Source organism: Octopus bimaculoides, chromosome 7 (genome assembly GCF_046866305.1).
Source record: "Octopus bimaculoides isolate indiv1 chromosome 7, ASM4686630v1, whole genome shotgun sequence".
Lineage (NCBI taxonomy): Eukaryota > Metazoa > Mollusca > Cephalopoda > Octopoda > Octopodidae > Octopus > Octopus bimaculoides.
Window position 1 is genome coordinate 97,472,415 of NC_142934.1, and position 17,500 is coordinate 97,489,914.

At 36.0% G+C, this 17,500-nt stretch overlaps 1 protein-coding gene across 2 annotated transcripts in view; it reads left to right on the forward strand.

Annotated features, from left to right (window-relative positions):
- LOC106868848 (uncharacterized) overlaps positions 1 to 17,500 on the forward strand; it is a 149,122-nt gene that overhangs the window by 106,566 nt on the left and 25,056 nt on the right. Inside the window, exons 5-7 of one of the 2 annotated variants that reach the window (XM_089355714.1) lie at positions 1,044 to 1,207; positions 3,863 to 3,972; positions 16,243 to 16,386. In XM_089355714.1, coding sequence (XP_089211840.1) covers positions 1,044 to 1,207; positions 3,863 to 3,972; positions 16,243 to 16,386 — 418 coding nt within the window. The remainder of the gene's footprint in view (positions 1 to 1,043; positions 1,208 to 3,862; positions 3,973 to 16,242; positions 16,387 to 17,500) is intronic. The other variant, XM_089355715.1, reaches the window with a different exon arrangement.

The following is a 17,500-nucleotide window of genomic DNA, read 5'->3' on the forward strand; positions in this document are numbered from 1 at the left end:
ATTAAATTTAAATGTTGAAGTGAATCTAACAGATTTTGTGTGTTATTTTAAATGGCTTATAAATACCTTCCACGCTGCAATTGTTTTCGTACCAGCACACGATCTCAGATCAGGTCACTTGCTATGCAAGTACATTTCCTTAATATAAATAAACAAACATTACATTTAATAGAATAATTTGAATGCTAAAAGGTTAAAATATATCTGATTTTACCTCCTACTTACTAAACAGCATCTGTCACAGTAATTGTTAGTCATATAGAGTGACTATGCAACCAACTTATACTTGATTATTACATTGTATTGCATCATCACCATTTAAACATGCATGCAAAGGTAAAAGTTATCTTCTTGTGTCATGCTAATTCATAGGGGCTGGTTTCCCAGTTTCTATGACATATAAATTCCTCACCTGAATGGGACGCCAGTCTGTCACAAGATTATTTATTTTTACCAGTTGAGTGAACTGGAGCAACGTGAAATGAAGTGTTTTGATCAAGAATGCAATGCATTGCCCAGTCCAGGAATCAAAGCCACAATCTTACAATCATGAGTCCAACGCCCTAACCACTAAGCCACATGCCTCCACAAACATGCATGTATCATGCTGGCATTGATTGGCTGGTTTAACAGGATCCAATGAGTCCAAGGTCTGCATCATGCTCTCTCATCTGCTTTGACATGGTTTCTTCACCTGGATATCTTTGCTAATGCCAACCACATCACAGAGTGTACTGGGTGCTTTTTTTATAAATGACACCAACACTAGTGAGGTCACCAAGTATTGTAACAACAAAATATAACTATAAAACCATTGGGTTTGATCTTCAACTCAAACTATTGATAAATCTCTCATGGGTCATAATTTCACAGAAAGAGACTGAATTTATATGGTTATGTGTTCTTATATATTTATTTATTCTTTGCTTTTGGTATACTCAGCCAGAGTTTACTGGAGCTACTTTAGAAAGACACAACTACATTATTGTATTAAAATTAGTCAGTCGTTGATTTAATGTTTACATTACACTATATTCTTTCAGTTGGGTCACTTTGAAAAGTAAAGCAAAGAAAAATGGTATTGTCAAGGACCAGGGAGAACTGGAAGTATGTTTAAATTTTCACATGGTAAAAAAAGATGATGATTTTCCAGTATTACAGAGAAGGTCATACACTGGTTCTTTAAGACACTTAGCCACCACAGTGGGTATGTTACATTTTTGCTTTCTTTTTTTGCTTTATTATGTGCCTATGTTAGAAATCAATTATTAAATTATTATTATTATTATTATTATTATTATTATCATTTCTTTTTATCTCAGGTTTTGTTGCAACTCCTCAAGTCTTACATGCATAGCAAGCTTGCTGCCTATATTATTATTATTATTATTATTATTATTATTATTATTATTATTAAGGCGATGAGCTGGTAGAATCGTTAGCACGCCAGCCAAAATGCTTTGCGGTATTTTGTCTGCCATTATGTTCTGAGTTCAAATTCCGCTGAAGTCAACTTTGCCTTTCATCCTTTTGGGGGTCGATAAATTAAGTACCAGTGAAATACTGGAGTCGATGTAATCAACTAGTCCCTTCACCCAAATTTCAGGCCCTGTGCCTTTAGTAGAAAGGATTATTATTATTATCGTTATTATTTTGTGATTTAGGCACAGAGCCTGCAGTTTTAAGTGGGTGGTTGTTTGTGTCATCAACCTCAATATTTGATTGGTACTTGATTTTATTGACCTCCACAAAAGTATGGAAGGCATAGATGACTTTGGTGAGATTTAAAGGAAGAACATAAAGAGCTGGAAGAAATACTACATGGCATTTTGTCCCATGCACTAACTACTCTCCCAGCTCAATAATAATAATAATAATAATTCTTTCTAATTTTAGTACAAGTTCAGCCATTTTGAGAGAAGTAGATAGATAAATTATATTGACCCTAAGTACTTGATTGGTACTTTCATTTGTCAACCACAAAAGGATGAAAGGTAAAGTTGACTGCAACAGGATTTCAGCTCAGAATCTAGAATCTGAAGAAATGCCATTAAGCATTTTGTTTGGTGTGCTGATATTCTGCCAGCTCACCACCTATAATAATAACAATAACAATGATTCCAATGCAGTACCAGGTAGTGACTCCCATGGTTTCCAATCATTTAAGATGAGAAGCCATGGGAACCACTGCCTGGTACTGCATCAGAATCATTATTATTGTTATTATTATAGGTGGTGAGCTGGCAGACTGTCAGCACACCAAACAAAATGCTTAGTGGCATTTCTTCAGATTCTAGATTCTGAGCTGAAATCCTGTTGATTGGAAGTGTTATCATGTACATGTTTTGTCTTGGTATAAAAGATGGGCTACAGCAAATATTCTGCTTAATACCACAGATTTGCTTGTTAGTCGTTTGATCATAACCAGTTGAGTTGAGCATATCCCTTGGTGGCTGATGATATGTGCATCTCTGAGCAGGAGTAGTGGGGGAGCATTACAGCCATGTGCTGAGAGAAATTCTTTGGGGTTTGAATAATTTGCCTCTGGAAACATGGGTGTTTTGCTCTCCATCCTTAAACAAACCTTATTCAGGGACCTTTTGAGCAAGATGGGCTACCTAACTTGAAGAAAATTCTAACTGGACCCTACTTGCAAGGTCATGTGCTGTTTATCTTGATATGAGATCATCATGTCACACACATATGGTTGTAATGTATGTGCCTGGTGTACCACTATCAGATGGGTAGTCATGATGGATATATTGGGCTATGTATATTTGGATCCCAGTGTCACTTTAATGGTATGCATTGCTCAATCATAATAATAATAATAATAATAATAATAATAATCTGTGCTGCCCAAGAGAAAGCACTAAGAGCAAACTACATAAAATACAGAATAGACAACACATCAGAAAGTGATAAGTGCAGAATCTGTGGACAAAACGGTGGCATATTACCAGCCAATGTACGCCACTAGCCCAGAAGGAATATAAGAGACTCCATGACAATATAGCCAGGCTTGTCCATTGGATACGTTGCAACAAGTATGGACTTGACGGAGCAAAAAATTGGTACGACCACAAACCTGAAGGCATCGTCGAAAATAGAAATGCAAGGATCTTGTGGGATTTTATGATTCAGTGTGACCATGAGATTGAGAATAGGAAGCCGGACATAGTCTTAATTGAGAAAGAAAACAAATTGTGCTGGATCATAGATATAGCATGCCCAGCTGACAGCAAGGTATGCGATAAAGAAGAAAGAAAAGTCGATAGATACGACAGGTTAGCTTGGGAGGTTAAGCAGTTGTGGTTGATGAAAAAGGTGATAGTAGTAAAAATCTTGAGAAGTACATGGAACAAATAGGGGCTGCAATAAGGGTGGAGCACATTCAGAAAACAGCACTGTTTGGAAGCGCTTGAATACTCTGGAAGGTGCTCGAAAAATAAGAGGTGTTACCTTAGTTCACTGATAGTGAACAGCTGACACTGTAGTACATCTCCAGCGTTAGAAGTTGTGCAAAGGTAACAATAATAATAATCCTTTCTACTATAGGCACAAGGCCTGAAATTTAGGGTAGGGGGTAAGTCGATTACATTGACCCGCCCCCCGCCCCCCCAATGCATAACTGGTACTTAATCGACCCCAAAAGGATGAAAGGCAAAGTCAACCATGGTGGAATTTGAACACAGAAGGTAGTGGCAGATAAAATACCGCTAGGTATTTTGCCCAGCGTGCTAACGATTCTGCCACCTTAATAATAATAATAATAATCATTTCTTCTATTATAACGATTTCTATAAAAATTATATAAATCTCTATTGAAATGTCTCTTTTTATCTCTTCCACTGTTTAACAGCTGGCAGATTGAAAAGGAGTCAGTCCTTAATCCACCGCAAAGAAAAAGCTAAGCCAACACTTGCTCTAAGTAACAGTTCAAAGGGTTCTGATTCTAATAGGTCCTCTCAGGTAGGTGCAATTCTCATTAATGTAAATTTGTCTTATTCTTCTTTTTAAATTCTTCAGAGAGAACTACCAGAAACTAGTTTAAAATAAATCATTACAAAAACTGTTAACATTATTGTCATAATTATTAATGCAATTACAGTAGTTGTTCAAGTGGGCCTATGATCAAAGGCATTCTAACCATGACCATCCCATTTTTTTTTTTAAGCATATATATGACTGCATTATTTTCTGTGTTATTTCCTTTCTCAGGCCAGCAGAATGTGGTGGTGGTGGTGGTGGTGGTGGTGGTGGTGTCTTATCTTCCTTAGTCTTATTTTCATGTACCAATAACTCCAACAGAGATTGAATTTATCAACAGTTGTCATAAATATCAGAGATGCTTTGAAATGACACCCAGCTATGTCAGTGTATTTAAGACAGTGGCTTAGTGGACAAGAATGATTTTTAATGAATGTTTCCAGTTAAAATTTAATTATATCAAAAGTACATTTTTCAATAACATTTATCATCTTTAAACTGTCGTTAGACCTCAAATGTTTAATAATATGTTACAACCTAAACTCCTTCCATGGACCTGGAGAAGGCCTACATAACTGCTTACATTATTTTTCTGTTATTTTACTTAAATTATGTGTTTTTATGAACAATAACAGCATTGGTTACAGGATTTCTGACAAGCTAATCACTGGTTCACTGCAGTTGTGATAATAAGAATGACAGGGATGTTTGTGCAACTGGGGTGGAATAAATATCATAAAGCATTTTTTGTTCAAACATACCAGTTTCTTGCTTGATGCACTGATGAAAGATCTACACACACACACACACACACTGACATTTATATAAACATGGTTCTGGGTTCAGTTCCACTGCGTGGCACTTTGACCAAGTTGTCATCTATTATATCCTCAGGCACACCAAAGCCTTGTGAGTGGATTTGGTAGGCAGAAACTGAAAGATGTCTATCAGTTGTGTGTGTGTGTTTGTTCCCCACCACCACTTGACTACCGGTGTTGATGTGTTTACATCCCTGTAATTCAGCAGTTTGGTAAAAGAGGCCAATAGAATAAGTGCCAGTCATTAAAAAAAGTATTAAGGACAATTCATTTGATTAGAAGTTTTTCAAGGCAGCACTCCAGCATGGCCGCAGTCTAATGACTGAAGTAAGTAAAATATATATATATATATATATGTGTGTAACATGGTATAATTATAAACAGGGCAAATTTTAGCCATTTCTCTGCAGACTGAAAAAATGACAAATAACCTTAATCAATTTTTTAACCTTATTGGGTTCTCACCAGAGGCATCTACATCATTCTGACAGTCTCCTGAGAAACAAGCAGCCAAACTGTTTATATACTCAACAAATGCAGCAGTTACTCTATGAAGGAGTCCCTAATTTACATACCAAAATTGTTTAACACTCTATAAATATACCAGCAGCCTGTCAATGAGGACCTTAGTCCACACAGTATCAAGGTCTGGTATAATATATATGTAAAATATATATATATATATATTTATATATATATATATATATATATATATATATATATATATATATATATATATATAAATAAGCATAGGAGTGGCTGTGTGGTAAGTAGCTTGCTTACCAACCACATGGTTCTGGGTTCAGTCCCACTGCGTGGCACCATGGGCAAGTGTCTTCTACTATGGCCTCGGGCCGACCAAAGCCTTGTGAGTGGATTTGGTAGACGGAAACTGAAAGAAGCCCGTCGTTTATATGTATATATATATATATATATATATATGTGTGTGTGTGTGTGTGTGTGTGTCTGTGTGTGTGTGTGTATGTTTGTGTGTCTGTTTGTCCCCCCAGCATCGCTTGACAACCGATGCTGGTGTGTTTACGTCTCCATAACTTAGAGGTTCGGCAAAAGAGCCCGATAGAATAAGTACTATGCTTACAAAGAATAAGTCCTGGGGTTGATTTGCTCAACTAAAGGCGGTGCTCCAGCATGGCCACAGTCAAATGACTGAAACAAGTAAAAGAGTAATATATATACAGAATCGAACACACATACACAAGGTATGTGTGTTGTTAGTTCATGGGTCAGTTGCAGTTTTTAGGAATAAGAAAACATATTCTGAATGCACCTGGTGTGAAAAAACACCTGAAAGTAAGTCACAGTCAAGCGAGACAGCTGACATCAGGTCCCTCCACAGAGCAATAAGCATCGATGTTTCATCATTGTTTTGACTTATCAATGCTGCATACCGAACGAGGCCCGCTGCAAGCCATATCACTGGCTATATACTAGATGGTTTAAACTCCATCTGCTGGCATTTCCCAATGTTTCATGCCACAAATTTAAATATGAATTAGAAGCAGCTCATTGTATATAAACAAACCAAACACTGTTTTACAGCATACATTCAACTGTTATGTTATGTCTTTGTTGCTCACTCCTGCTGTTTTCAAAGTGACAACCTGGTCACGTTTTGCTTTCAATGCCATGTTTGTTTACAAACCTGTTATAGATGAATGAAATACTAGTCACATGAGCAAAAGGCATATGCAAATCTTTATGTAAAATGTAGATAATATTACCTGAACTGATATTCTTTAGGAAGAGTTTTAAACATGAGTAAATTTTTCTAGGAGGGAACAGGATAAACTACCTGCATCAGTTTGTTGTAAAAGCAGGTAGTAATTTTACCTTGGTCTTATTCTTAGTGCAAGTTTTGAAGAATACAGTTCGATTTTAACAGTTACTTTTTCATAGCTATAATGGAAGTGACAAAGTAGCATATTCGGCATATTTTGCTTTATGAGTTTAATAAAGGCAACAACACAATGGAAAGTGTGAGGAATATTAATACAGCATATAGGTATTGGACAATAAGCGTAAGTCAGTGTCAACTGTGGTTCCAGAAATTCCAAGCCAGAAACTACAGCCTAGAAGACAAGCCTTGTCCTAGAAGATCAGTAGAGCTCAATGAGGATGTCCTTCAAACCCTGGTGGAACAAAATCCCATCGTAACTGTTGAGGAACTAGCAAAGAAGCTTGGATTTGGTCATTCAACCATTCATTAACACCTGTGTGCCATCAGAAAAGGTCAATGTGTTCCTCACAAACTTTAGAGAGTGAATGTGTGCTCTTCTTTGCTGTCACATCTCACGAATGAACCTTTTTTGGACCGAATAGTGACTGGTGACGAGAAATAGGCTCTCTATAAAAATGTCATGTGCTGATGACAGTGGGTAGGGAAAGGAGAAACATTGGCACCCCCTGCTAAAGAAGGTCTTCTCCCACTTAAGGTGTTGTTTTGTGTTTAGTGGGATATGAAAGGTTTACCCTACTTTGAACTTTTAAACACAAACTAAACAGTAACAAAGGAGATCTACTGCAAGCAGCCTGAGCAGCTTAAGTCAGCGCTAGAAGAAAAACGACCGTCTTTGGTTTCAAGACGAAAGATGATCTTCCATCAGGATAATGCTCAGCCACAAACAGCAAGGATGACATTCAAAAGACAGGAGCAGTTTGAATGGGAAACGATACCCACCCACCATATTCACCAGACATTGCTCCATCTGATTATCATTTATTCCACAGTCTTCTAGATTATTTGGACAGAAAAAATATGAATTCTGTAGAAAAGTCAGAACAGTACTGGGGGTGTATTTTTCGACATGGAAAAGTGTTGGAAAAGGGGTCTTGCAAGTCTACCAGATAGATGGAAGAGCATTGTAGAAAATGAAGGAGAGCATATTTTAAATTAAAAACAAATTTTGTTTATCTTAATTTTGAAAATTAAAGAAGTATAAAAAAAAACATTATTTATGGGATGACTCAATATATATATATGTGTGTGTGTTTGTTCCCTCCACACCACCACCACCACCACCACCACTTGACAACCAGTGTTGGTGTGTTTATGTCCCCATAACTTAGCAGTTCGGCAAAAGACACCGATAGAATAAGTACTGGGCTTTAAAAAATAAATCCTGAGGTCAATTTCTACTAAAACTCTTCAAAACAGTGCTCCAGCATGGGCACAGTTTAATGTAAGAATACTTACATAAAACAAAACACACAAATCTGCACATGCATTGATTTTAAATATTGCACATATACACATACACATGCAAAAGTATCCTGATGATGTTGTTGAAATTCCAGTGAAGGAACCTTAGATCTAGGTTAGAAACCAGCTCTTTCACTATTGACAAGAAATTTTAAAATAAAACTGAATAATGACATACTGCTGTGCGTGAGAAGACCCGGCAAGCCAAGTAAGATCATTGCCAGTGCCCCTGGACTGGCTCTTGTGCGGGTGGCACATGAGGCGCACCATTTTGAGCGTGGCCGTTGCCAGTACCGCCTGACTGGCTCCCGTAGGATTTTCGAGCGAGATCGTTGCCAGTGCCCCTGGACTGGCTTGTGCAGGTGGCACATAAAAGACACCATTTCGAGCGTGGCCGTTTTCGTGCGGGTGACACGTAAAAGCACCCATTACACTCTCTGAGTGGTTGGCGTTAGGAAGGGCATCCAGCTGTAGAAACTCTGCCAAATTAGATTGGAGCCTAGTGTTGCCATCCGGTTTCACCAGTCCTCAGTCAAATCGTCCAACCCATGCTAGCATGGAAAGCGGACGTTAAACGATGATGATGATGATGATGATACATACATACATAACATACATAAGTACCTACACAACATACATAGGTACCTACATACATGCATATACTTAATTCAATAGGATGAATTCTTTTATAAGAATTTATCAAATAGCTAGCGTGAAAAAAACCTCATAAGGGAAAAATCCATCATTTATTCCCCAAAATATATTTATTTATATAAGGGCATTACTATACATAAATGCCTCACGCTAGGAGGGACTCTAAGGTCAAACTACCATAATAAACACATTTTTACCGTAAAAATGTGTTTATTATGGTAGTTTGACCTTAGAGTCCCTCTTAGCGTGAGGCATTTATGTATAGTAATGCCCTTATATAAATACATACATATACCCACAAACATGCACAAATACGTTGTTGATGTTTAAAATTCCAATGAAGAAGCCTTGAATCTACACTAGAAACTGGCTCTTTCTCTATTGATGAGAAATCTATTAATAAAATTGAATATTAACATATCTGCATAGAATTTTGCTGATCAAAATTTTGTATTCTGTAGTGGTCTTCAATAAATATCAGATCTGTAATGCACCAAAAACCACAGTGAAATTATAAGGTTGAGTACCCTCTGCTTCCACATGTATGTGTGTGTGTGTGTGTACATGTGTCCATTGGGTGTGTGCACATGTGCCTCTGTGTGTGTGCATGTGTGTGTGTGTGTGTGTGTGTCAGTAATATGATTTGCAATGTGTACTAATTATATACCCCTTCTGTTTCAATATATTTCATATTTTCTCTTATAAACCCCACGCTATAATTACATTTAAATATCTCCTGAAACAATCTTCCAGTTGACATTTTTATGATATTCTGTAATTTATTCTTGTTTTAATACCTATATTACACCACTGATTATTTCCATTGAACCATGCCTACACATTTGTATTTTTATGTGTGTGTGTATTATATTCATGTAAGTATATTTATTTTAATATGGGTTAAAGGATTATACATGTATAGCTGTATAAATATTCATAATTCTAATATATATATGTAAAAAGTTGTGAAATACGAGAAGTAACAGAGCAGTAGCTTTTATTTTTGATCATATATATTCTTTTCTAAATCGTGACAGATTTATGTCTAATTCCACCAAAGGTGAAGGTAGTAAAATAAGTACAAGCAATACACTAATATGAATTTAATCAGCTATGTACTCAACTCCTTTCCTGAAAACTTCCCTCTGCCTTGTCCAAGAAATTGATACATATATAACTCATACATAAATGTTTGTGAGTGTACGTGTACTTATGTTTATATTCATGCATTTTTACGAGCAAGAGCAAATATATATTTATTCATTTATACTAAACTACTACATACATTTGATATCTGATTCCTTTGAATCTAAAATTATATAATCAGTGTGTGTGTATGTATATATATATATATATATATATATATATATATATATATATATATATATATATATATATGCATATATATATGCATATATATATGCATATATATATTGTTTAGGAATAATGTATTTGTGTGTGTGTCTAAACAAGAATACTGTTGACACTGGTTTCAAAGTTTCAGACTGGATAACAGTGGCCCAGCTTGCTGAAACTTTGAAGTTACTGTCAACAACATTCTTGCATAAGAATGATAAATTTGTACTCTACAAGAGTATAGAGTAATCCTTCAGATTAATGTTAAATTGTTTTTATTATAACTAAACATAAAAACAAACATTAATATGCACACACAACCATATATATGTCTGTATGTATGTATGTATGTATGTACCACTAAACCTGAGTATCTAATAGTAGCAGTATTGAGTACTTTCACAAGTTTCTTATGCAGTATGTTAACACATAAACCTTAGTTCCAAATCCTCTTTTAACACTCATAATTTGCTTAGTAGCCCTAACTTCCATCTGTTTGTAATCTTAATTCTCATCAACTAGTAACCCTAACCCTATCAACATTGCACATAACTAAAACCAACTTGATTATCCTGTAGCTCTTTAATGCAGCATCTAATCATACCAGCATCAATCAACCAATCAGTCTCATCACAAGCCTCTCTTCACCAGTTTCATATAGGGTATTACCAAGCTATGAGCTCTTTTCTCACTTCCCTAAAAAACAAATGTACCACAAGCAATACATATATTATTATTATCATCATCATCATCATCATCATCATCATCATCATCATTTTAACATCTACTTTTTCCATGTTTGCATGGATCGGACAAGATTAGTTCATGCAGATTTTCTATGGTCAGATGTTCTTCCTGTTGCCAACCCTTACCTATTTCCAAGCAAGATGCTATTTTCCCATACTTTGGCTATTTTTCATAGAAGATTACAAACAAACAGCACTGCTTGTATGATGGTGACGTTTGTTTACAATTAGTGTGCATTGTCACAAGGAAACAAAAAAAGAAACACACATACACCCATGCAGACATACACACTGATAGATACATACATGTCTTTTTATCTATCTTCCTTTTGTTTCAGTCATTAGACTGTGGCCATGCTGGGGCATTGCCTTGAAGAATTTTTGTAAAATGAATCAACCCTAGTACTTTCTTTTTTTTAAGCATGGTATTTATTCTATCAGTCTCTTTTGCTGATCTGTTAAGTTAGGAGGGACATAATCACACCAACACTGGTTGTCAAGTGGTGGTGGTGGTGGTGGTGGTGGTGGTGGGGAACAGACACAAACATAAACACTCACATACAAAAAAAACACATAGATTTACTTCTGCCTTTATAGCATGTAAAGAAAACATTGTTGTAGGAATGTACGCAGCACATGTACTACAGCAGTACTATGCATAGCTTTAATACTGAGATTGAAAAACAGGGGCAAATTATGCTTGCCTAATCTACAAAAAAAAATAGAATATTTTGCCTTTTATGCATAGTAATCAGAGTAACCTTCATAATTTTATTGAATTAGGTGCATATTTTGTCATAAAAGGGAAATGTTACTATTGATCTATTTTATTCAGGGTAGGCACTGCCCACCTTGCCTACCCAAGCAGCACATCCCTGCTCACAAGGTACTGGTCTTTAGTAGAAGACACTTGCCCAAGGTGACACGCAGTGGGATTAAACATGAAACCATATGGTTGCAAAGTGAGCATGTTAATAGCCATTGCAAAACCAGACAAAGAAATAAAACATATTTTCTTTAAGTCCTTATTGAGAGGGAATATGTTGCTACATATAAATTCCCAATTGTCAGGCCTTCTCCTTATACTTTATCTCTTGAGTTCTTATTAACCCCTGCCCTACAAAATTTGCCATTAGAAAGAATCCCACCACTTGTAACACACTTGAGATACAGTAGCATATAGATAATGGTTTCATGTTTTGGCATGAGACTGGCAGTTTTTGAAGGGAGGCGATGTTGATTACATTGACTCCAGTACTTGACTAGTACTTATTTTGTCAAACTTGAAAGGATGAAAGGCAAAGTCTACCTCGGAGGACGCTAAGCATTTTGTTGCCAGCTTGCTGCCTTCAGTAATATATGAATACCAGAAGGCAGCAAGCAAGCAGAAACGTTAGCATGTCAGGCAAAATGCTTAGCTGTATTACGTCTGCCGCTATGTTCTGAGTTCAAATTCTGCCAAGGTCAACTTTGCCTTTCATCCTTTCGGGGTCAATTAAATAAGTACCAGTTGTGCATTGGAGACGATATAATCGACTTAATCCGTTTGTCTGTCCTTGATTGTCCCCTCTGTATGTAGCTCCTTGTGGGCAGTAAAGAAATAAGACACGTTAGCATTCCGGGTGAAATGCTTACCGGTATTTCATCTGTCTTTACGTTCTGAGTTCAAATTCCACTAAGGTCGACTTTACTTTTCATCCTTTCAGAAGTCAATAAATTAAGTACCAGTTGTGTACTGGGGTCGATCTAATCAACTGGTCCCCTCACCAAAAATTTCGGGCTTTGTGCCGAGAGTAGAAAAGAATATATGAACACCAGTAAGATTTATATTCAACTTTAAATTGCTGAGATATTAAAAGTAAATGTTCCATCTACCATTCATAAGCTAAGTAACTACTCACTAGATGATATCAGTAAGTGCCTCCTTAATTTAGATGCACACTCTAAAAACTCTGTAAAAGATTTTGTAAAAAATATAAAACAATAAACTCAAGTGAAACAGTATCGTCTGAGAAAACTAATGATGTTCTTGGTTAACATTAAGTACAAAATTTTTTTTTAAAAGTCAGTTTAGTGTTTGCAAATCATTTCATTGGAGAAATGCCTTGCTGTAATTTAATTTCCCTGTTTAAAGGGTCTTTCGTTGAAGAAAACCCTTGATGTAAGTTAATTCATTTTAAATGGCTTTTTGTCTGAGTTATTTTTCCTCTTTAAAGTGTCTTTATTGGCAAAGAGCCCTACTGTTTGTTAGCTGTTTATGGGGCCTTTCTCTGAAAAGAACTCACCGTGTGTGTGTGTGTGTACGTGCGTACATGTGCATGTGTGTGTGTATGTGTTTGTGTATATATGTATTTGTCCCCACACCACTTGACAAATGGGCTTGTTTATGCCCCTGAAACTTAGTGGTTTGGGCCCTACTGTTAGTTTGCTGTTTATAAGCTGTTCCATCAGAAAAGGCCCCTATTTGATAAAGTCAGTGCTCTCCTCTTCACAACAGATGACTTATAATGCCTTGTGAACATTTTATAATTAAAGCTATATTTGGTCATGCATTTAACTCTTAATATTCATTAAATATCTGATAAAATTTGTTAATAATTTTCTTGTCTATTAACCTCATCATTAGCAATGTATATTACATATATGTATGTGTGTGTGTGTGTATAAGCATACACACGCTTGCACACACACACACATGCACACACAAACGTATCGTAATCAGTTCAACCTCCAAAGATTATACTAAAGGGTCTCTCAGAAAGTTCATCATTATCATCATCATTTAAACATCCATATTCCATGCTGGCATGGGTTGGACAGTTTGACAGGATCCAGTGGGCCCAAGGGCTACATCATACTCTCATATCTATTTTGGCATGATTTCTATGGCTGGATGTCCTTCCTAATGCCAACCACTTCACAAGATTAATTAGTTTTATAATGTAAATAACGGGACATGCCTAAATACTCTAATTCATATGTGTGTCACCATCACCATCATCATCATCATCTTATGTTTGCTTTTCCATGTTAGCATGAGCTGGATGAGTTGTCAGGATGGTCACTATCTGCATTATCTTGCTTACAGAGCAACTGAAAAAACAGCAATCTTTGATGTTGTATATATTTCAGATGCATTTTATTGTGACACCAGGACCAGGTTGTCTCATGAGAGCAGAACTTAAGAGTTCCCTTCTATCCTCTTTGAGTTTTTATTCAGAATTATTGCTCTAGATGAGCTTCATGTGATTCAGCTTGGCTTGCAGAGTCTATGTTTTATTTTCATAAGTTATTTTTGAAATGGTTTCTATGACTGGATGCTCTTCCTGTCACCAATCACATTGCAGAATGTCCTTGGTGTGTTTTATCATACCACTGGCACCATAAAGATTAACCCATACAAGGAGGACTAAAATGCCCTCTTTACCTTGTGTCAGTTCTTATTAGAAGTTACTGCCCTCCTACAAAAATTGCCTACAATGCAGCTTAGAATGTCCACATCTCAATCATACTTCCCGTCGATGTAAGGGATAGCCTCAGCCTCAGACTAGAGCAGTGCTCTGCAACCTTTTTTTACTTGCAGTACACTTATATTCTTTTCAAAATTCGGCAGTATACCTGAACTAAACATATAACTAAAAGTACAGAGAAAAAAGTTATATTTGGGTTACACCGCTGCACACCTAGCATCATCTTGTGGCACACCAGTGTGCCACAGCATACCAGTTGTGAGCTCTGTACTAGTGGGACATCTTGATGATCTAGTGTAACTTCACATAAAAAGGCTGGTTCCATTTTATGGGCAAGGGCAGAGACAGAAACTTTTCAAGGGTATCCTGTGTAATTAAGAATACAGCTTTCTGTACAGTGTTACATAGAAGTGCATATCAAAACATTCTCAAATACTCATGAGGAAGTTGTCATGCTTAAATGGAGAGGCAGACAGGTGGGTATACCATCTCAAAACATGCTACACTGCATATAAAAACAGCCTGTGTTTATAATGAAAGAGTAAAGTGAGGTAGTGGAGTGATATATAATATAAAGATAATACAATTGAGATTCTGAATTTAAAATTCTCATCTTGCTTCTGCCACTCACAGTTTGTTAGTTGTTAGGTATGAGCATGTTAATGTTATATAACTTCAACTTTTTGCCAGTGAATGTAGATAGTCACATGGCCTTGCATGTTTATGGAAAGGAAAGAGAGAGGCACAGACGGAGAGAAAGTGAGGAGATAGAGGAATAGAGGATAGTCAATACAATGATGATAAAACTGAGATATTATACACTTTCAAATGTGTGTGTGTTATGTATGGATGCATTTATGTATTTATGCATTTTTATAAGGAAAACTTTGACAATGACTTTGAAGCGTCTCCAGTTATTGACTTCATCAGAATTGTCTGACAATGCCAGTGACTGATAGAACTTCAAAGTCAAAAGGCGGCGAGCTGGCAGAAACGTTAGCATGCCGGGCAAAATGCTTAGTGGTATTTCGTCTGCCGCTATGTTCTGAGTTCAAATTCCGCCGAGGTCGAATTTGCCTTTCATCCTTTCGGGGTCGATTAAATAAGTACCAGTTACACACTGGGGGTCGATATAATCGACTGAATTCGTTTGTCTGTCCTTGTTTGTCCCCTCTGTCTGTAGCCCCTTGTGGGCAGTAAAGAAATAAGAACTTCAAAGTCACTGTCAATCTTGTAAAATTAAATGTGGCACTCTACTAAAATATATTCGGTGATCCTTCAGTTAATGTCCATTTGCTTTTATATATTACTATAGATAAAAGCAAGTGCTAATATGTTAATATATTAACATATATAAGTATGTGTGCATGTATATATATATTTTTTTTTTCTTTTTGGAATGGTGAAAGTTGAAGCCATAAATAATAGCACGTAAATATTATTCATAACTTTTCAAGTTTCACCAATCCAAAAAAGAACTGTTTCAGGTTCTCTCAAAATTTCTGAATTCTTATGATATTAACTATATATGTACATATATATATATACAGATGGACATACATTAAGACTAGTTTACCTTTCTCAAGTTTTATTCACCATTTAACAAATATATTTTGTACTTGCCTCATTTTTAATAGTACAACGATCAAAGAAGGCTAGCTAGTTCTATAATGACAGGTTATAGTTCATATATATTATGTAATATGCCAGAGAGTATATGAGTGTATTTAACATTGTTTTAAGACAAGAGTGATAACTCCCTAAAAACATTTTCATTGTAATTTATATTTAAAAAATCTACCATAAGATGTGGGGAGCAAACAAAACAGACCATTGTCATTTTTTCATTTGTTTTCATTCATTTTCTTATATACCATCTATGAGCACTGTCACCACATCTTTAAAAAAAAAAAAAGCCTTTACAGAGACACAGTTCATAGAAGTTTTGGACAATATTAATGTTGCAGTTTCTCATTCTCTATTGGCAGGTTTTAGACTTTAGGTCATCAAAAGATGAACTTCATATGTCTAGCAAAAACACAGGCTGCAGTAAATCTGCTGATAATATATTCATGACTCAACAACCGTTGCATCAGCAGGCCTCCTGCACACCTTTGACCATGGCATATTTGGTTTGTAGCCATCTTCAATGTTTCGCATGCCTCTTGTCTTCCGGTTACCTTGCACCTTTTCCTTGTTTTCTTTTCCTATTTATTCAAATAGGAGGCCCCACATTCTGCTCCCTGTTCTTCGTTCTTTTGTTTAAGAGCTCCTTCCCAGCCTCATGTCTCTCAAAAGATTTTTTTTTAAATGTCAAAATGGCGTACCTCTCTTGCTCATAAATCTCTTCATCTCCACATTTTTTGCTTCTTTTGGCTTTTTGCAAATTTTCTTTCTTAACCGCTTTGCCCAAATGACCACCATCATGGAAATTTTTTTTTTTAAATCATCTTCCAGTTGCTTTATTATCATAATTATCATCATCATCATCATCATTATCACCACAACCATTGCCATCACCACCACCACCATCATCATCATCACAACCACCATCACCATCATCATCAGGATCATCATCTAGATCATCACCATCATCAGCATCATCAGCAACATGACCATCATCATCATCATCATCACCCTCATTTCAACACTGGCATCACTACTACCACCACCACCACCACCACAATCATCATCCTCATCATCATCATCACCATCATTATCATCATCATTGTCGTCATCATATATACAGGGTGACATAAATTACCTTTACAATTTGAATACCCATCTGGAAGTATTCTGATATTTCTAATAAAACTTTATTCATGTTTTCCGATAAATTCTGCTGAGTCATCCTTTTTTTTTTTTTCCTGAATTTTTCAAATTGTAAAGGTGATTTATGGACATTCTATATATATCACCTCATTATCAGTCATCACCATCCATAATCATCATCATAATTATCATTATCACCATTTTTGTCATCAACATATCACAACTATCATTATCATTAACACCTTCTTCTTCTTCTTCTTCTTCTTCTTCTTCTTCTTCTTCTTCTTCTTCTTCTTCTTCTTCTTCTTCTTCTTCTTTTTTTTTTTCTTCTTCTTAATAATAATAATAATAATTACCACCATCACCATCTTTGTCATTATCATATAAGCATCTTTGTCATCATTATCACTATCACCTTCTTCTTCTTCTTCTTCTTCTTCTTCTTCTTCTTCTTTTTCTTCTTCTTAATAATAA